The sequence below is a fragment of the Musca domestica genome, unplaced genomic scaffold (genome assembly GCF_030504385.1).
Source record: "Musca domestica strain aabys unplaced genomic scaffold, Musca_domestica.polishedcontigs.V.1.1 72, whole genome shotgun sequence".
Lineage (NCBI taxonomy): Eukaryota > Metazoa > Arthropoda > Insecta > Diptera > Muscidae > Musca > Musca domestica.
Window position 1 is genome coordinate 1790561 of NW_026712388.1, and position 22302 is coordinate 1812862.

General features: G+C 36.0%; 2 protein-coding genes across 2 annotated transcripts; one reads left to right on the forward strand and one right to left on the reverse strand.

Annotated features, from left to right (window-relative positions):
* The first annotated feature begins 887 nt into the window (after nucleotides 1–887).
* LOC131806328 (uncharacterized) lies at nucleotides 888–22300 on the forward strand. The gene is made up of 10 exons (XM_059130306.1): nucleotides 888–1229; nucleotides 1298–1684; nucleotides 1744–1851; nucleotides 2031–2163; nucleotides 2234–2644; nucleotides 2715–2893; nucleotides 2955–4108; nucleotides 4182–4342; nucleotides 4406–4609; nucleotides 21504–22300. The coding sequence occupies exons 1-10, from the start codon at nucleotides 1138–1140 to the stop codon at nucleotides 21948–21950; spliced, it is 3276 nt and encodes a 1091-aa protein (XP_058986289.1). The 5' UTR covers nucleotides 888–1137; the 3' UTR covers nucleotides 21951–22300.
* Nucleotides 7371–11754, reverse strand: LOC101895205 (uncharacterized). Its single transcript, XM_005184190.4, has 3 exons — nucleotides 11319–11754; nucleotides 7932–8059; nucleotides 7371–7717 (listed from the first exon to the last, which is right to left on the reverse strand). Exons 1-3 carry the CDS (start codon nucleotides 11427–11429, stop codon nucleotides 7636–7638), a joined length of 321 nt encoding a protein of 106 aa, XP_005184247.1. The 5' UTR covers nucleotides 11430–11754; the 3' UTR covers nucleotides 7371–7635.
* Nucleotides 22301–22302: the final 2 nt, after the last annotated feature.

Sequence of the window (22302 nt, forward strand, 5' to 3'; positions counted from 1 at the left end):
ACTCTTTTTTCAAAACTGGTACACAGCCCAAAGACGTAGATATTTTAAAACTCTTTTTTCAAAACTGGTACAAAGCCCAAAGACGTAGATTTTTTAAAACTCTTTTTTATAACTCCTTCAATGCCCAAAGGCGTAAATTTTTTAAAGATTTTTTTTTCAAGAATCCCACAAGGATCAAAGGCGTGATTTCTCTCTCTTTCAAAACTCCTACAAGGCCCAAAGGCGTGTATTTTTTAAAGATTTTTTTCTAGGTTTCTCTTAAGGGCTAAGTCCATAAGAAGCTTGAAGTCATGGCTAGGCATATTAATGTCATATTATAATGGAAAACGACGGCTGGATTTTAGTGCGGCTCTGTAATCCCTTTGTGAAATGTCACAAAATATGCCTAGCCATGACTTCAAGCTTCTTATGTACTTAGCCCTTTAGACTCAGAGGCTTGGATTTTTAAGAAAAAATTCTAGACTCTTAAGTGATGTTTACGTTAGAACTTTTTGTAGGGTTAACCTACCTCAAAAGGATATGCCAGTTTTAACCCAAAGCCAGTGGGTTATCCGGCAGAATTCAAATGCCGATAGCCCACTGGATTTCATCATTTCATGTTTTCTTTATCATTTCATGTTTTCATTGCATATATAAAAAAAAAATTACAGAATTTTCAATGTCTAAAATGACAATGGCTGGCTCTGTTGAGCATGCTTTTATCGAGAACACTCATATTCTTTTTTAATTATAACTAAAAGGACAGCTTAAAATGTCCTACTTGTAGAATTTATAGTTAAAATCTATTATTTTACTTAGAAAGGTGTACTTAAAAATCAAGTTAGTCGAGTGGCAATTGTACAAAGTTAAGATATCGGAGTTATCGATAAGTCAAAAGTCGACTTAGCTATCCCTATTATCAACACGTGCGGTCATAGGCGATAGATGGAGGAAGACGGGATTTTGCACTAAAAACCTATCAAAAATAGTTGAAATAATTAACTTTTTGGTATTTTATAACTCACATTTAAACCGTTTCTCCTCTCAAGTTGGAGGCTACACCAGAAAATCGCACTTATAACCGTCTTGGAATATCATAAGGCCATAACAAAAACAATAACTTACATTGATTATCAGCAAGAAAATAGGACCAGCACTATGAATTTTGAAAACGAGGATCGTCTGCAGTTCGAACAGCTAACTGGGGGTAATATAATTGAGAAGCCTCCCATTTATGGCAATACTGGAGAGTAAGTTTATCAAAGTTTCCCATTCTAAAGACCACAAACTTATTCCATTAACTTCCTTTCATCTGCAGGCATTTACTATTCCTGTCGGGAAAATACATTAATGTTTACTCCACAATATCTGGCCAATTGGTACGCAAATTGGAGGGTGCCTCGACGACATTAGTCGATTATTGCTATGAACTGGACAATGAAGATATTGTTGTGGCCTGCAGTCAATCGGGGGAGATATTGACGTGGGAATGGAAAACTGGGGAATTAAAAAGCAATATTCAAATGAACATGAATTGTAGCCATGGTGGTGCAGTTACAAATTTCCAGATTTTAAATTTGTGGGGTAATTCCGCATTGCCATATGCTTTTGTATGCTTGAAAGTACCGAAGAGTAATTGTGTGTGGCGCCTTCTTGATCGTACATGCGGTAAATTTGTACCGGTACCGATGCAAATGAGACTGACGTGAGTAAAAACAATTCAATTTGTAATGAGAAACATTGTTAAAATGTGTCTGTTTTCAGGCCAAGGACACCTTTAATGGCAGTGGATAGCAAAAACTTTCCAAATTTGGTAATCGTCCAGGGTTATTATGTCTATTTCGTCAACTACAAAAACTGGAGCTTTAAAAGGTAAGTTTCAAAGTATAGAAATATGTGTAAGAAAGAAAAGCTCTTGGTGGAGAAAGGATTGACCCATCTAAATGCGAGGAAAGATTGGAAAAATCTTAATGGGGGTCAAAAGCGACTATTTCGAGCATTTTCGGCTGTAAATCTTTTTATTTAAGTTTAAATTTTTCCTCTTTTTTCAGATTTAATAATGCCCATAAAGTTCCTATTACCGTCCTGCAAAAACATCCAAAAGAAGAATGTTTTGCCACTGGTGATGAGACTGGCAAAGTATTCCTATGGCGTGAATTTACCAGCAAGCATGAAGTGAAAACTGTAAGAATTTAAAACTATGAAATAAGTTCTTTCTATTTAAAATTAATTTATTTAACTATATTCCCCATAGTCCCTTTATCATTGGCATCACACCAAAGTCACCAGCATCTACTTTACTGTGTCTGGTGCAAATTTCTTCAGCAGTGGCGAGGAAGCTGTACTCGTAAAATGGAATGTAGAAAATCCAGAATACCGCCAATTTTTACCACGCATTTCATCGAAGATACAACATGTAGTTGTTAGTCCTGACAACGCGCAAATTGCCGTATGCACAGTTGACAATGGTGTACAATTTGTTGGCACAGAGAACAAGATTTTAAGTAATCTTCAAGAATTCACTTATATTGTGGATGATAAAACGGGAAACAGTAAATTCCCAGTGGGCTTACGTTTAAATCCTCGTACCAATACTTTGGTTTTGAATGGACGTACAGGTTCTTTGCAGTTCTACAATACCTATACCAAGAATTTCCTGTACAATGTACGTAAATTTGGCAACAGTTTAGTAAAGAAATGTACATTTTAATTTGTGGTTTTTGTAATTATTTCAGTTGAATATTGTCAATCAAAACTTGCTGTCCACGGAAAGTGATCGTATTTTGTATGACATACGTGTAACAAAGGCCGCTTTTAATATTGATTGGCTGGCAACTGGCGAAGTGTTTAATGACAACGAACACTTGCCAGAATTACGTTTAAAATTTTGGAAATATCAAGAGGAAACTCAACGGTAAATAAACCAAATCTTAACACCTTACTTAGCATATTTAACAATTATACTTATTTTTCAGTTATGCCCTAAATACCAACATTGAGTTACCCCACGAAGGTGGTTTCAAGGCTATAGAATTTTCCAATGACTATCAAGTGGATAATTTATTGTGTGCCACAGTGGGCGAAGATAATGTCATTAAAATGTGGTGTTTAGATGATTCCGATAGCATCTATAAGGAAGGCAAATCCTGGTTCTGTATAGCACAAACTTCCTATAGAAATCTACCAGTAGAATCTATATCATTTTCACAAGATGGTTCATTGCTGGCTGCTGGATATGGCAATACGTTGTGTATTTACAAATCGGAGGATTTGAAATTGAAAGCTGCCCTAACTGGGGCCAATGGCATGGATGGTTGCGTTACGAAAGCCCAAATTCGGCTACCCACAAAAAATGTGAACGGCTCAAAAGTCGATCTAAAAGAAAAACGTGATAAATTAATGAAACTATTTTCAAATTTATTGGAATTGAATGAAGAGACCTTGGTAAAGGAATTGCAGAAAACCGTAGAAGATAATCGCAAATGTTCTGAAGAAAATCTGAAACCTGCTGGCAAATTGGATGATAAACAAAAAATGGCTTTGTATTCAAGAATTTTACAAATGCATGAATTGAATCTATTCCAAAAGGTTATGATTTATCAAAAATTGGGAATTGGCTGTAAAGTTCATCCCCAAATGACTACAAAGGTTATTGATTATATACAAAACTCTATCGGTCAACGTAAAAAACAAAAACGTTTACAAACATTGTACGGAAAAACGCATCGCATGACCAAGAGTGAACGTTTCAAGGCTAAATATCGTTTGGAACAACACACAAAACGTCAGCGTAATTATGATGTAGCAATTACCAACAATTTGGTTCCTCTACTGAGCCTTCTGAACCTGGATCAAAATACCCAGCCACCCTTAAAGAAGAGTACGGAAAAGGAATCTATTGTAAATAAGGTGGTATCGGATCCACCAAGGCCCACAATTGCAGAAATAAAGCATGTGCAATTTGCTGCCGGTGAATATGGACATCTGGTGGCCGTATGCACTGAACGCCGTATACTTATATGGAATTTGTTGACATTACGTTTGCAATCTGTGTTGAAATTGAGCGCAAAACATGTTACCTTTGATGCTCAAACTAATCTTATGGCCGTTGTGACCAACAATGATGAATGTAAGTTTGGGATTTATTTAATATCTTCCTATTAGTCCATACTCATAATTCAAATTCTTTTTCTTTAACATAGTACACATTTTCCAACCAAATGTTCCTTTACCCATCTATCAACGTCGCAATATGCCACAACTGTACGGCATGGCTTGGATACCCAGACGTTATCCCAAGCAACGTTCCATTAATTTAGATTGGCAGGCTCAATCTACTTTGTACTTTTTAACAGATGATCAGGTATATTTTACAAATTTAATATTTTTGTTTTTCTTTCTAAAAACATGTCTGTTTTTTTTGTAGAAAATTATTTATTTGAATTCACCCACGGAAAAACATCTTGATATTCCTCCTCCCATTACTTTTAATAAAGCTGCATCAGCATCAATGCAAATTTCCACGTTCGGTACATTTGCTGCTAAATCCATTTCGGAAACACATACTACCTCTAGTAGACAATCTGGTCCTTTGGTATTGGGAAATTCCGATAAGACAGCTGTGAAAACGGTAAGTCAGCTTGAGAAATTTTTGATGTTATATTTAAAAAATGGAAAACGTAATTTTGGAAGATATTGTATAGTGATAAGTGTCTATATACTGGGCTTGGACTGTTTCAAGATGATTTTTAAAAAAAAACTAAGATGACATTTTTAAAGAAAATATACATATAATTGAAATGGAAATTTTAATTTTGGAAGACATTGTATACCGATAAGTGTCTAAACTCTGGACTTGGACTGTTTCAAGATAATTTTTAGAAAGTCCTTCAACCAAGATAACATTTTGAAAGACCCCATCTAAAATATCGGAATTGATACAAGTTTTTAACAATCTGCTCTTCCTCTTCCTGCGGCTTTATAGATAAATGGCCCATGGTTGTTGTCTCTCTCAGAACATGAAATTGTGTCAATCTTCCCTAAGGCAGTGAAATCGACTTTAAAATGACCTTCCTCCAATTCACAAATTAATGAGCGTACTTTGCGTCATCTGGCCAATTCAATCGAAAAGGAATGAGGTCTGTTTTTATTGTACTGTGAAAAAGCCGAATAATGGCCACCACATACAGGCTTGGTTACCACATACATCCTCTTCACGAAATTTTGCATAACCTATTTGGAATGTGGCTGCCCTATGACCTCGATAGCCCGACGATGACCTTGAATCGACTCTGGGATTTTGGCGTAAGTTTCATCTTTAAGGTGGCCTCAAAAAAAATCACAAAATCTCGGACTCACTTTGTGAGTCGATTTATGAATGTCAGTTCGTCTGTCCATATATTTTTGTGAACAAAATGCTGGTCGCTTTTATTATCCGATTAAGATGAAATTGGTGGGAATCGGCTCAGATTTAGATATAGCTCCTATATATATCTTCAACCGACTTCGGGTTAATTATGCACCAAATGGAAAATATCAGTCCAAACGACCCGAATTTTGGCATATCAGGCCGAATTTTGTCTAGAAGAAAGTAAATCAAAAATCGGTACAGATATAGCTATAGCTCCCATATACAGGTTGAGATAAAAAACTGCAACAAAGTCAAACGCCATAATTTTTACTTTTTTTTTTAAATTTTATTAAATGAAAGCAAAAAATGTCTGAAATAGCATCAAATTTTAGAATAAGTTTAGATTTGTTCGAATTGGTCACCTTTGGAACGAATTATGGAGTAACACGCTGTCCGAATGGTGCTCTACGGTATTTTGGCTCATTCCAGGCTAAGCACTTGCTTTAGGTGATCGACACTTTGGTATTTTTTAGTTCCAACCTTGCTTTCCAAAATACTCCAGACACAATAGTCCAACGGATTGGTATCCGGTGGTTTTGGTGGCCATTGTGCGCTGGAAATGAAGTGAGGAACCTCATTTTGTAACCATTCTTGGGTGGCGCGTGCTGAGAGCGATGGTGCTGAATCCTGTTGGAATATCCAAGGTCTGCGGGCATAATGTTTGCGCGCCCAAGGCTTTAATACACATTACAGAATATTTTCGCGATAATATTCGACATTTATTCTGATGGCACGGTCGATTAATACGAGCGGAGAGCGACAATCGGCTGTTATGGCGGCCTACACCATCACCATGGCTGGCGCTTGACTTCCGGGGGCCAACCGAAGGTGCACATTTTCACCTGGCCTCTTTGACAAGTATACACGATTATTTTGTTAGTTTACAAACTGCTGGACAACGAATGTTTTCTCATCGGAGAAAACCAAATTTGGCAATTCACCACTTTCGGCCAAGCGAAGCAACTCTTTAGCTATTTTGAGTCTATTTTTTTGCGGTGTAAGTTCATGCACTTTTTGGTATTTCAACGGCTCATTTTTCAATATTTGCCGAATGGAATATTGCGATATGTTCATCTCACGAGCCATTTTTCGAACCATTTCTGCTGATGTTGCTTTTTCTTCCGTCCACTTCCTTGACGTCGGGCTACGCTACCAGTATCACAGTGCGGTTAAGCGATGGTACGAGACACAAAAGATTTATTCGCATTTAAATGCTGGAGTGCTCCAACGATAGCCATTTGTGGTTTTCCAGCCAAATATAAAGAAATCACACTATCACGCTTGAATTCCATCACGAATAACTTTTTTTTTTGGAAAATTCTCACCAAAATGCTTTTGTGCGCTTGAAAACAATATAATGAGCTGTCACTGGAATAATTTTAACAGCTGTCGGACGAGTGGCTTAGAAATGACTGCAGTCTGATGTTGGTTGCAGTTTTTTCATCTCACCCTGTACATCTTCAACCGATTTCGGATTAATTGTACACCAAATGGCCAATATCAGTCCAAATGTGCTGAATTCTGCAATATTCGACCAAATTCAATAATAATATTTGGAAAAAATCGGTTCAGATTTGGATGTAGCTCCCATGTACATCGTTATACGATTTAATCCGATTTTTCGGTTTTGCTCACCATATATGTAATATCAGTCCAAATTGAATAGATTTTTTCATATTGAACCGAATTTTATCATTTGTTGAAACTTGGTCCGGACTACATATTGCTCCAATAAATATTTTTTAAGATAATACTTATTGAAGTCATATCATGCACTTTATAGCAATGTTATTTGATTCATAGTTGGAGATCTACTACACATAAATGCCAATATTTCCTTACTGGCGTAGTTTTTCCGTGTCGATATCGGGTTATAGGAGTTTTGGCTTTAAAAAAGACCATCGTTTGAAACAAATTTATTTCAATATATAATTGGTAATTTTTTGGGTGTTCTAAAAATTACCAATAATTAAAATACCCGTTTTCTTTTCATTTACACTTTATTTTCAAATAAATTAATTCAACTTATTAGCTACGACAAAAAACATTAACTTAAATCTATGAAGTACAAAGGCATAAAAGTTTTGTTTCATGTCTTTACAAATACAAATTCTTTGGGATCTATAAATGAATACCATGGTTGTTACTACTAACTTTTATGTAACAAGAAAAAATGAAGGCATTTCGCAAAGGAAACTTCTTTGGAACACTTTCTTTTAATCCAAGATTTACTTGTGAACATTTAATCAACTGTTTTTGCTGTTGGTAGCTGGTGCCTTGTTGTTATCTGATGTTTTAACGAAATTATAATTTAAACTTTGGCTGAGTCTGGAAAAAAAGGAAAATAAAATCGAAAGAAAAAAACAAAACAAAACAATGAAATTAAAATTCAAATATCAAAATAAAATCATTTAAGCGGTACTTTTTGTTAAAATTTTGCTACCAATTACAGATTATCTAGTTGTGCATAATTTCTTTTTTTTTTGAATTTTGAAAAATGTGTGTGAGTCTGTTTGGTTTCATATCGTAATGTAATTCTCACTTTTTCACATCACCCAAACGTGGTGCGGTCGGTACTCTTAAATGACGACAGCGCCTCATCATTAGGACGTCATGTTTAAAGTAACGCAAACAATGCCATTGTGGTACTTTGGGCATTAGCATTTCGTGCTGAAAATAGAGTAGACATTGAGAAGACACAGTGTTATAAATTATTTATATTATTAAACATATTGTATGTTTGGAAATGTATAATGTGTAGTTATTACAATTGTATTCGATAAATAAAAAAAACAATCATATTTGCTTAGCCTTAACAATAAAATATAGGGTATCCACTTCCAAACATTCGTCGGAAGTAAAACTATATTCCGATTTAGCCAGTCCATCCGTACATGCCCATACAATAACAATGGAGCTCACATTATATTAAAAATGGATTATAACGGCGTTCGTTTTGGTATACTCTTGATATTACGGTACCCTCTGATGTCTTTATTTTTAAGGTTTTAATCTTTCTTTCAACCTAACCAGATTTTTAATTGACCTTTCGGATTCTGTATGGGAGATATACACCCCGCAAAAAATATTCAATATGGTTTATTTTTTTTGTAAAATTCGAAAGAGCTCGCAACTATTAAAAATTTAGCTTTGAAATTTTGCACAGCCATTGACATTATTTTTAGGATGTTTGGTGTTGAAAATGGAATATATCTTTCGACGATTCGGTATAGCCCTTATATAACGGAAACACCTTATTTGTCGAAGTTTTGCTTGTTTTTACTTGTTATTGTACCTGCAACCGTAAGACTATAGCGTATATATTTTTTGTCAAACTTAGATCAAGGTCGAAGATGGTTAATATCGGTTCACACCTTTTTCTTCTGGTACGTGTACTAACGGTTAAAACTAACAAAATAATAAAAGCTAAGTAACTTAATGGCAATACCGGCCCACTTATTCCGGTCCCTCCCTCAACAAAGGGTCGAAATGAAACCTCGATCTTCTCTAAACTTAGTATATTCTACTATTTCTTTCAACACCAGATATAGGACAATGATTTCCATTATGGTCCAATCGTTTTGGTACCCTACCCTCAAAATTCGAAGTGTTAAACCATAAATCTCAAATAAATTGTAAAGGTTATCCGATTTCGTACACCTAAATATTTATATACCATTTAAGTCATGTGCGAAATCGGCAATATCTGACCATTTCTTTATTATGTCTTTGTGAATTCGTTTGTAACATGGAGAAGGAAGCGGATATTTGTGAATTTGTTTTTAATATGGAGAAGGAAGCGAGATAGACCCATAGTTACTCTTGAGGATCTTCATAAAATCACTTTCTGAATCGATTTATGCATGTCAGTCCGTCCATCCGTCTGTCGTGTATTCTTGTGAACAAAATGCTGGTCGCATTTATTATCCGATTGAGATGATATTTAAGGACAAACCCTATTGAAATGTGTGATAGTCGGATCAGATTTAGATATTACTCCCTTACATATCATCAACCGATTTCGGGTTAATTGAGCACCAAATGGCCAATATCAGTCCAAAAGTCCTGAATTTTGTACATAGTCAGTCTAGAAGCAAGTATATAAAATTTGGAAATCGGTTCAGATATAGCTATATCTCCCACATATATGTTTCATCCGATTTGGGGTTTTAGGTCTCTCACATGCGTAACATGCACCCCATTACAATAATTTTTGGTATCAGATGCAGCTCAGAAGTAAGTGCTAAAAATGTTGTTAAGGTCGGTTCAGATTTGGATATAGCTCCCATATATATCTTTAACCGTTTTCAGATTTTTTGTGCACCAAAATGGCTAATATCAACCCAAATGGAGTGAATTGTGGCCCTTCCGACCGAATTCAGCCTAGAAGCAGGTACTTCAAATTTAGTGAAAATCAGTTCAAATATAGCTCCCATATATATATGTTTCATCCGATTTGGTGCTAAAGTCCCTCACATGCGTAATATGCACTCCACAGCAATGATATTTGATACCGGACATCAGATACAGCTCGAAAATACCTCTGCCAAATTTCATCGAGATCGGTTCAGATTTTATATATCTTCTATATACATCTTCCATGGTCAGACCAAATTGAAAAGATTTTTTAATTTTCAACCGAATTTTATAATTTTGTGAAACTCGGTCCGGTATAATGCTCCAATAAATAATTATACCCTATAATACTATGTGTTGGGGATATTATAAGTTTGATTGGGCCAAACATTATGTAACACCTCGAAATATTGGCTTCCCACATAAGAAAATATATATGGATCAGCCGAGCTGAGTCGATTTAGCTATGTATGTCCGTCCGTCTGTCCATGTTACGTTGTAATCACTTTACAGGTCGCAATTATGACCCGATCTTCACGAAATTTAGAATGGAGATGAGGCTAAAGCCAGAATAGAACCTTATTGCTTTTGGAGATGTCCGCAATATATTTAGGTGTTGAAATGTACCAACCACTAAAAATGTTCCAGATTTTGCAGCTGTTATAAAGGTCACAAATAGAACCCAAAGGACACGAAATTTCGCATAAAGTTAGAGTTTAGAACAGCGGGCAGAATGGACCACTACTTTTTTGTGAAAAAATACCAACATTTCCATTCTACCGAACGCTGAAAATAACTTACAGACAAAATCCGAAATACACAAATGCCGAACTTCTGGCTTTTTATGCTGATTTCGTTGACGAATATAGCCAAATATCACAGACAAGTAAATCATAAAGATGAGTCTAAATTTCGAGATACAGAGGGGACTCTTGCTTTTGGAGATGATCATAAAATATTTAGGGGTTCAAATAAAGCAAAAATAGAAAAAATTTCCTGATCACGCAATTGAAGCCAATCGACACGCCTGAGAAGAGAGTTAAGGGCAGGGAAGAATTCTAGAATTTTGGATGACCGTTGACTAACAGCACGACGGAGTGCGTAAATATTGGACAAATGTCCCTGGTCAAAATGCTTAAGGTAATATCTGGGCAGTGCTCCGTGACATAACTTCAAAAGCGAAATCTTCCAAAATGGATTTGGACATAAGGGGGTTTCTAACATATTGTAGTGTTGTAGGGTATCACATGGTCGGCCCGATTTGTGTACTGTGTTAAAAATATCCAGCAGGGGCTTTTTAAAATTTAAATGTTTTGTGTGTACAAACAAATTGACGTTTTATATGTTATTCTTTAATTTGATTTTGAAATACTACTTATATGTAGCTCTTTCAATACTCATAGGTTTCACTTGCATACTGATAGCAATTTCTATTCTCGCCGGAGTTTAAAATTTTGCTTTAATTCACTTAAATTGCCTCACATACAACAAAATCTTCTTCAACTAGCCATGATGTCGCCATAAAATGGATTTCTTGCAATTGCTGCTGCTGCTATCAACTTCTTCACTTTACCTCATTGACTTTTGGCACGGGTCCACATTGAACAGCAGCAGGCAGTAGGATAAAAATGACACTGGCAACCATCAAGAGGCGCATTAAAATTCTAATCCATTTCATCAGCATGATGACTTGAGTCCTTTAAAACTTCTTTTTTGTTTTAATTTATAAAAATTTTAATTGAAAATAGTTTTTAACTTCTCCTTAAAAGCTTGTTATTTATTTAGTCCGGCTTTTAGTTTTGTTTACACGCGGAAGTAAAAATTTGTTATTGTTTGGGGTTGTTCGTTCGCTCGCCTTTTTTTATAAGATGTCTGGATTGTTTTCGAAACGAGCAAAATAATAACACGCGCTCACAATGCAATGCAATTTTGTTAGCCTAGAGTTGAGATGGATTGTGTTGCGTTGCTTTCGGTTCCGTTTCGTTTCTTCGTTTGACCGGAGTATCATTCCTGGCAGATGATTTTATATTCGTCCCCAAAAACACAAACTGAAAATAAGAGCAAAGCGCCACTAGCCCAGCCGAGCTGTTGGGGGGATGGATACAGCTACACGAGTATTTCATGCTGTACTCAAATACTAGCAACATGCTGGTTGGTTGGTAGTGTTGTTATCAACATTTTTATGGAATTTGTTGGCGATAGCGCAACAGGGATAGTAGGGCCTTAATGTTCTGGGGCGCCTTGTATGTTAATTAGAATATAAAATTATAAAATGTTTGATTATCTTTTTTAGCATTTACATACCGGATGAACTGCTTCGGAGGAAAATTGTGAATTCAAGTGGGTAGTCATTTTTTTGGAAACATTAGAAGTATCAGTCGATTTTGCCGAAGATGTATACCCTATCGACTAGTTCATACACTTTATATGAGATATGTGATAATTTTTGGAAAATGTTGAAATGTGTGTGAGGTACCAGATATAGTGGACCGAAGTATTCAATTTTTCTACCCCACACCACATAGTGGTAAGGGTATTATGTGTTTGTGCGTTTGTTTGTAACATTTAGAAGGAAGCGATATAGACCCATAGTTACTTTTGAGAATCTTCATAGAATCACTTTCTGAGTCGATTTATGCTGTCCATGTATTCTTGTGAACAAACTGCAGATCGCATCTATTATCCGATTGAGATGAAATTTTCCAAACAACATTTGTTTTGCCTAAGGAGGAACCCTATTGAAATTGGTGAGAATCGATTCAGATATAGCTCTAGCTCCCATATATATCTTCAACCAATTTCGGGTTAATTGTACACCAAATGACCAATATAAGTCCTGTAGACTTGAATTTTGGTAGATTCGAACGAATTCAGTCTAGACGCAAGTACATCAAATTTGGAGAAAATTGGTTGAGATATAGCTATAGTTCCCATATAAATCTTCAACCGATTTCGGGTTAATTGTACACAAAATGGCCAATATAAGTCATAAAGACCTGAATTTTGGTATATCCCACCGAATTCAGTTTAGAAGCAAGTACATCAAATTTGGGGAAGATCAGTTCAGATATAGCTATAGCTCCCATATATATGTTTCATCAGATTTGGGGTTCTAAGTCCCCACATGCGTAAAATGCACCCCACAACAATGATCTTAGATATCAGATACTGCTCCGAAATAAGTGTATCAAATTTTGTCAAGATCGGTTCAGATCTGGGTATAGCTCCCATACATATCTTCAACCGATTTTGGGTTAATTGTGCACCAAATGGCCAATATCTGTCCAAAAGTCCTGAATTTTGTTACGTCCGACCGAATTCAGTCTAGAAGCACGTACATCAAATTGGTTGAGATATAGCTATACCTCCCATATATATGTTTCATCTGATTTGGTGTTTAAGTCCCATTCGTAATATACATTTGGCAAAAATGATATTTGGTACCAGATATCAGATACAGCCCAGAAATAGCTCTGCCAAATTTTATCAAGATCGGTTGAAATTTCAATATAGCTCCCGTATACAGGGTGAGATAAAAAAAAACTGCATCAAAGTCAAACGCCATAATTTTTACATTGTTGTTTAGTTTTATTGAATGAAAGCAAAAAATGTCGGAGATAGCATCAAATTTTAGAATAAGTTTAGATTTGTTAGAATTGGTCACCTTTAGCACGAATTGGTCACCTTTTGGCCTTCAAACAGCCAATGAAACCGTCACACGCTGCCCGAATGTTGCTCTGCAGTATTTTTTGGCTTATTCCCTTGCTTGAGGTGATCGCCACTTTGGTATTTTCTAGTGCCAACCTTGCGTTCCAAAATACTCCAGACACAATAGTCCGACGGATTGGTATCCGGTGATTTTGGTGGCCATTGTGCGCTGAAATTGAAGCGAGGAACCTAACTTTGTAACCATTCTTGGGTGGCGCGTGCTGTTTGCGTGTCCAAGTCTTTAATACACCCTCCAGAATATTTTCGAGATAATATTCGGCATTTATTCCGATGCCACGGTCGATTAATCAATATTTGCCGAATGAAATATTGCGATATGTTCAGCTCACGAGCCATTTTTGAGCCATTGCGATGCGGTTTTTTTGCTGATGTTGTGTTTTCTTCCAACCACTTCCTTGTCGTCGGGCTACACTACCAGTATCACGGTAACGAGCGATGGTACGAGACACAAAAGATTTATTCACATTTAAATGCTGGAGTGCTCTAACGATAGCCACTTGTGGTTTTCCAGCCAAATACAATGAAATTACACTATCACGCTTGAATTCCATCACGAATAACTTTTTTTTTGGAAAATTCTCACCAAAATGTTTTTGTACGCTTGTAAACAATATAATGAGCTGTCACTGGAAAAATTTTAACAGCTGACGGACGAGTGGCTTGGATTTGACAGCAGTCTGAAGTTGGTCATCTCACCCTGTACATATATATGACTTTTTTGTGCACAAATATTTTTCCTATAGTTCTAATGCATATTAAAATCCTCTTCGAACTCATGGCTTTGATTCTGAAATAATTGAAAATTTGGCTTCCCTAATTTTTTATCAATCATTGTATTTCTAAAGGCCCTTTGAATATTCCACCCCTGTATTGTAGGCCTCGATTGTGTCGCGTGAGTGTGGGATTGTTCTAGAGTCGTGTGCCGGCGGTTTTATGTTGTTTGTTTGAGTATATGATTTGGTTAGAAACAAACTCACAGCATTCAAACCAAATAATAGCAGTTCTATCCGATGCATGCAGCAAATGTATCTGGAATGAGATTTAGAATTCTCAAATGAATCACAAACAGGGAAACATTCGGCTACAACTGGATGGATGCATTCTCTCTGTATTTCTCTCATCATCTTGCCGGGGATGATGTTTGTCTGGGTTAGGTTGCAACATGAATGTTGCAACACTACTATTGACTGTAAAACAGGACATGTTGTTTTTTCTAAATATCACACAATGATGGTGCCTCGAGGAAACATTTCTTGTTTTTGGCCACTAGAAAGGTTGTAACTTATATCCTAGTTTTATTTATAGCATGCTAATGACTATCCTGGTGCTGTTATCTATTCACTTGTCAAACATTTATAGCGATGTAACTTCTACAGTCGAACTCCTCCGCAATGTTGATTTACATGTTTCTATCATGGCACAATTAGTGTGATGGCATTCTCGTCGGCCCACTTCTTGGTTAGAGTTAATTCATGTTTTCATTCATTCATTCTTGGAGCGTTATTAAGAGTCCAATAAACCATCATGTAATGTTCAACACGCGTTCTTTTATAAGGCAAATTAAATTAATTGGTTTTACGGAGTAGGAGATAATTGAATAGTAGATGGGGGCGCCAAAAAAATTTGTGTATGTGTGTGTGGAATGCCGCCGCCGTTCACATTTACTTTTCATCCAATTCAAAAGTGGGACATATGGATAGCAATTATGTTGTAGCTGTTAATCTTTTAATAAAAACAGGGTATTGCAGACACTTTTGGAACGTAACAAAACAAAAAATGCCAGTGTTATCTCTTGTCATGCACAACTTCTGATGCAATATTTGTGGCATGTTAAATAAGGAATATGATCATTATACCCCGAGTATCATAGTCAAAGAGGATTTATATGTTTTGATACCTGAAAAAATTAGCTAATGAAGTACGGGTCCCATATATGTTTGAACAAAATCCGTTGCAAGGTGCCGATCTAGCCAAGTCCGTTTGTTCATCTACCCGTTTAATGTGCATGATTTCTGCAAATGCCCAGGATATCATTCATCAAACTTATATCAATTTCGGCCCATCCTGTCCGAAAAAATGTCGCACAAATCGAGGCGGAGACTATTGATTCAAAATAGATCTGTACTTATCTACTGACGGAAAGTTGAAATCTATGAAAACAAGTTAAAAAGTATCAGTTTTGCCGACATATGTATACCCCAGCTAATGTTCCATTATTTAAATATATTTTGACTTCTGTTATGATAATTCAAATTGCTGACTCTTTATGGAGTAGGTTTCGAAGGTATGGACCAATGTTGTCCATTTCGTATCGGGCCCAACTAAATGTGATATAAATATTGAGACGTCCCAGGTTTGGACTATATCGACTACTTCCTTAACATTATATGAGATACGTGAACATTTTTAGAAAATGTTAAAATGTGCGTGGGTGACGTACCAGCAGGGGTTCGCAGATATATATCGTCTTCACACCCGATCTTGTGTTACCAAATATGAAATTTAAGAAGAGTTGGATGCTTATTTCGCTTGCTTTGAGCGTTTCGTTTTTTTCAAAATCTTGAGGCCTATATGAGGCTTGTAGCAAAAGAAATGGTCCGATCTCTACCAACTTTATAACAGATTTTGTGTTGATGGAAATATTGAGATGTACCAAGTCTGGAATGGAATCAGATGTTAATTTCGCTTTTTATGAGCTTCATGGATATTCAAAATTGTGAACTTTTGTGGGGGAAGTACCAGAAGAAATAGTCCGGTCTCTACCGTTTTTATAACAGATCCTGTGTTGATAGAAATATTCAGATGTGCCAAGTCTGAATGGAATCGGAAGTTAATTTCGCGTTTTATGAGCTTAATGGATATTCAAAATTTCGACCCTTTATGGGGGAGGTAACAGGAGGAGTGGACCAATATATTCCATCTTAACACCAGACATTGGGTTAATAAAATTATTGGGATGTGTGAAATTTGAAGACAATCGAACTCTTACATCACTTATTATAAGAGTTGTAATTATTCAAAATGTTGACCCTTTGTGGGGGATGTACTTGATGGAGAGGACCGATATTGTCCATTTTCGCAACTGTCCCTGAAATGACGCGAATAGTAGGATTTGCAAAGTTGGAGCAAAATTGGATAAAAGCTTATCTTTCTGTGCAAAAAATATTTTTTTTGAAAATGTCGACCTTTTGTGGGGAGATACCAGAAGGAGCAGACCGATATATTCCACCTTGGCACCAGACCCTGGGTTAATAAAATTATTGGGATGTGTGAAATTTGAAGACAATCGGACTCTTACATCACATTTTATAGGAGTTGTAATTATTCAACATTTTGACCCTTTGTGGGGAACATATAAATCCTCTTTGACTATGATATTAGGATTTGCAAAGTTGAAGCAAAATCGGATTATCGTTTCTCTTTCTATGCAGAAAATACATTTTTTGAAAAATTCGACCTTTTGTAGTGGAGGTACCGGTCCACTCCTATATTGCCCATCTCCGAACTCGATATAAGTTTAGAAAAAATATTACGATGTACCAAGTTTGGGCCCAATCGGATGCTCCCTTCGAGAGTTATCGTGTGCACCAGCCACCCAGACAGACAAACCGACGTCGCTAAATCGACTCCAAATGTCCTGAAACGAATTTGGTCCAAAGAGACCTAGGGTCTAAAACTGTTATTTCGACTAGACACGTTTTGGCCGTATCAAATGATAAAATGCTATTAGAGATCTTCTACGAAATATGATCTTATGATCCAATATTCAACCTAATTGGACTAAGTTTATTTAAATTTCCACCGACTATCATCAATTGCAATAGGGTTTGTCCTTGGGCCAAACAAATGAACTTTTCACCATTTGATCTCTATCGTACTCAGAAGATGATTCTATGGAGATCACCAAAAGGAACTATTAGTATATCTGGTTTCCTTCAAAATGTTACTATTCACCTTGAGGCTTTTGTGGGTATGTCACACACTGCCCGAATGTTGCTATGCGGTATTTTGGCCCATTCCCGGCGAAGCGCTTGCTTGAGGTGATCGACACTTTGATATTTTTTTTGTGCCAACCTTGCTTTCCAAAATTAATTCACCCTCCACAATATTTTCGCGATAATATTCGGCATTTATTCTGATGCCACGGTCGATTAATACGAGCGGAGAGCGACCTTCGGCTGTTATGGCGACCCACACCATCACCATGGCCGGGACTTGAGTTCTGGTGGCCAACCGAAGGTGCACATTTTCAGCTGTCCTCTTTGGCAAGTAAACACGATCATGTTGTTCATTGACCGAATATCAATGTTCATTATCCAATTCGTCATTTTGACCAATTGTAAATTTTTGTTGACAAATAAATCTCTCGTTCCATGTTGTTGATATTTTCCCCACATATAGCCTCCGTGATTTCCATCAGAATCGTTCTGGTACAAAAACAAAAGCTCTCGTTGTTGATTGTATTTCAAGATCAGAGTAATTTTCAAACGTAATCATAATTAATGAGTTGACTGAACCGTAGCCAGATCATCTGCTACTGGGGAAACGCACAAGGAAATGTGCTGAAAACGAAACTGAAGAACTTTCACTTGATGGATATGCTATGACAACAAAAAACACTTTCCTCCAAAAAAAATTCCAAAAATTACAATTCTTGACCTATTGAGGTTGAGATTTGGGGGTGTGCTTATGTTTTGGGTGAGTTTCTTGCTAATTGAAAGATTTATTTTTAGGCAGACAGCTAGCTTTGCTGTCGCGAATCTTTGAGCTTTAAGAAAATAATTTGAACACGAGCTCTTATTTGTTATTTGATGACCTCTCGCTGCCCCCTATGATATGAATAGCTTCATATGGCTTGGTGATTGGTTGATATGTTAATAAATTTTGCCTAGGGTCTATGGGAAATAAAAAAATTGGAATCCAAGAAACGTGAACTCTCTGTGTAATGCTATCATGCAATAATTTCCGTTTGTTTGTGCGGAAATTATTGCACGACAGCGGATTCTGAAGATCGAATACCTTATACAATAAATGCGGACATTACTGATTCACATCAACATTGAAACGACGATGATGAGATACCAAGAAAATCGATTTCTGTAGACTTCCAGCAAAGCCAGACAGATAGTAGCCTGCCTGTCAGTACTCTGAGATCGAAACGAAAACAAAATTTCCACTTATCAACAAAAAAATAGGAAAAAAAAAACAAAGTTATTTTTTTGTTTACTTGCAATTGAAATTTAAATAACAAAAAATCCACCACTCCATGAAAAATAACAATTATTATTATTAATTTCTGTTTTTAAGAATTATTCAAAAATTCGTAGCTGTTGTGTGTGTGCGTGAGTTTTGATCGTTGCCATTACTTTTTGTTCAATGAAAACCTGTTAAAACTACATTCGGCCTGTTAAAGCTCACATCACAAAGATGTATTATTTTTTTTCGTAAACTCGAGCTGGGTTGAGTTTTGTGACAGAGACCAGACTACAAATTTCCCGTTGAATTTAGTTCACTTGCAAGAACATATATTGTTTTATTTTGCTCTTGTTGTTGTTGCTATTGTATTTAAATATTTTTACATAGCCTCCAAAATGAAAAGTGACTAATTGTAAGACATGTTATTTGATTTAATTACTTTTAATGATACACACTCACACAGCGTGTCCAGTTGGCTAACTGACTGACTGATGAGAGCATTTTATGACCGGTCGACCGGCCGGACATTACTTCAGGCCATGTGCTGCTGTAAGTGTGAGGGGAGGGAGAGAGGACCCCCAGAGATGACCCCGTATGTAAATTACAATTAATTTTTTGTTTTTCTTAAGAATTTTATTGCCATGATAATAATTATCATCGGTCATGGATATATGATGGCCATCATCGTCGTCATCATGAGACAAAGGATATTTTGAGAATGGAATATGGAAAACTATTATTTTTTACAATGGATAAATTTATTAATTTTTTATTTGGTTGCTTGGTTGTACTACAGGGATAAATGACCTATTCTTCATCATCATTAACATTACAGCCCAAAAGATTTATAGAGTATTTCTAAATTCTTTGTAGACTTGTGATGAAATTTCAGGGACCAATTATTAAATCATTGATAGATTACCGATTGAATTCCATGGAACCGTTACATTTTAGGTATATATTGTTTTTAGCAATATTGAAAAAAGGGGTCTTTCTGGTCCTTTAAAAAAAAACCAGTTAAAAGCTGTAGTTTCGGCCGGGCCAAACTTTGAATACCCTCCACAATTTAGAACGAATTTGGCAATTTTCAAAAAAATAAAATCCGTTAAAAATTCTGTTAAAATCTTACAAATACCGAATATAGGCGTCATAAGGGTCTATACCTGCATAGACAACTTTAGTCATTAGCTATTACAATATTCAAATGCGAAACTTGAAAAAATATACCGAATATCGGGAGGTGCCGTTATATGAGGTCTTTACGAAGACATGGACCTGCACGGACAATTTTCTGTCATAGGCTGTAGTATCCATTACGTACTTCAAATACCAAATTTGAAATAATTCCGGTGAATAATGTCGATAAAATCATCAAAGTACCGAATATCAGGAGATACCGTTATATGGTAAGACGTGGACCTGCACAGGCAATTTTCTGTCTTAGGCTGTAGTATCTACTACGAACTTCATATACCAAATTTGAAACAATTCCGATGAATAATGTCTCTAAAATCCGTTTATCGGGAGGTATCGTTATATGGGGGCTAAACGAAGACGTGGACCGGCACAGACAATTTTCCGTCATAGGCTGTAGTATCCATTACGAACTTCAAATAACAAATTTGAAATAATTCCGGTGAATAATGTCGCGAAATCATCCAAATACCGAATATCGGGTGGTACCGTTATATGGGGGCTATACTAAAACGTTGACCTACATGGCCCATTTTCAATACCAAAAGTCCTGCAGACATAATATACATTTCAGTACAATTTTATCAATCTAACTCAATCCGTTCGGAAGCTAGAGTGATTTCCATAGGCGGACAGACGGAGGGACGTCGCTAAATCGACATAGAATTTTATGTTGATCAAGAATATATGTACTTTGTGGGGCCTAAAATGTATTTTTTGAGGTGTTACCAACTTAATATACCCTCCATATTGCATACAAATTGAAAACGTCCCTTACCGGGATCGGTTAAAATATTCAAAATATTCCACAAAATTATTTTTCATCATTGACTTATTTATTTTATTTTTCTCTTTATTTTTCATCCACTGATCTAGTGTCAATGATCCATTGATCTGATGTCAATGATCCATTGATTTGAGGCCAATAATCGATGGTCCGTCTATTTCAGATTAATGATCTTTTTATCTATGATCAATTATCATTTGTTCTGTGATCAGTGATCGGTTGATCTGTGTTCATTGATCGTTTGATCTGTGATCAGTTATCGATTGATCTGATCCCTAGGTCTGTGATAGATGATCTGTGATGAATGATCCATTGAACTGAGGTAAATGATCAATTGACCTCAGATGGAGATCCTTTGATCTGGTATCTATGATCCCAGATCAGATGATCTTAGATCGATGATCCCTTGAACTGTCATCGATCATCGACCTGAGGTCAATGATCATTTCGTCTATGATCAATGATCATTTCTTCTATGATCAATGATCATTTCTTCTATGATCAATGATAATTTGATCTATGACCAATGAGCTTTTGATCTATGATCAATGATCATTTGATCTGTGGTCAGTTATCGGTTTATCTGAGCTCAATAATTCCTTGATCTGAGATCAGTGATCATTTTATTTGTGATCAATGATGCATTGCGGTTCGCAAAATCATGGAGTTATCTTCATTCAAAATTAAATAATCAAAATTTTATTCGATGGCATTCAATTTAACCTCCAGAACGTTTTTTTATCAAGATTATGAACTTCTAACAACAAATATTCAATTTATTTCTTACAAAATTTTAAAGCAGAAAAAATCTAATTAAAATTCTCATATGGTGTCTCTATCTATCTTTTGCAGCTCATTGAGATGTCCACTCACACCATGCCACCGATGAGTCTGATGTGTGAAGAATTTGTCAAATCAATGGTTAAGCCCGTTGCCAACGGCAAGGTTAATAAGAATTCCACCGACGATGATGATACTAACGGCGACATAAATGATGCCTTGACGACACGATTAAATGGTGATGGTGTAACAAATGGCTTTGGCAGTAGTAACCACTCGGATGACGATGATGGCGACGATGCAGATGGTGATGTAAAAATGACAAATGGCAATGCGAAATCACCTGCCACCAATGCTAATAATTTACGCAAAAATCTACTGCGGAAAACCGATGAGCTGAAACGTAAACAGAAATCAAAAGGTGGCACTCGTGACGATTCGCTGTTATTACCCGCCAACGATGATTTGGAATCTAAGTTAAGATATGTAGCAAAACAAATGGTAGCCATAGAGTTTTAGAGTTATGTATCAAACACATACCCTCCAACCGAATGTTGTTATAGATTTGAAATGAAACTAGGTTTTTAATTTTTTTTTAATTGTCTTAAATGCTAATGACTCTATATTGTTTTTTGAGAATTTATTTCACAAGTTTTTTTTAATATTTTTTTATAAAAATAAGCATACAATTTTTTAAATGATTTATTGCAATGCATACAATCTGATCTATGTACATTTGCAATTTGCCTTATATGCTGTTTAAATGTTGTATGCACGACAACAAAGTGAAATGAATATAAAACAATTAAGAAAATATTGAAAATCAAACAATCAAGTTTTTCCTAAATAAATGCTATTTTTTAAACATAAA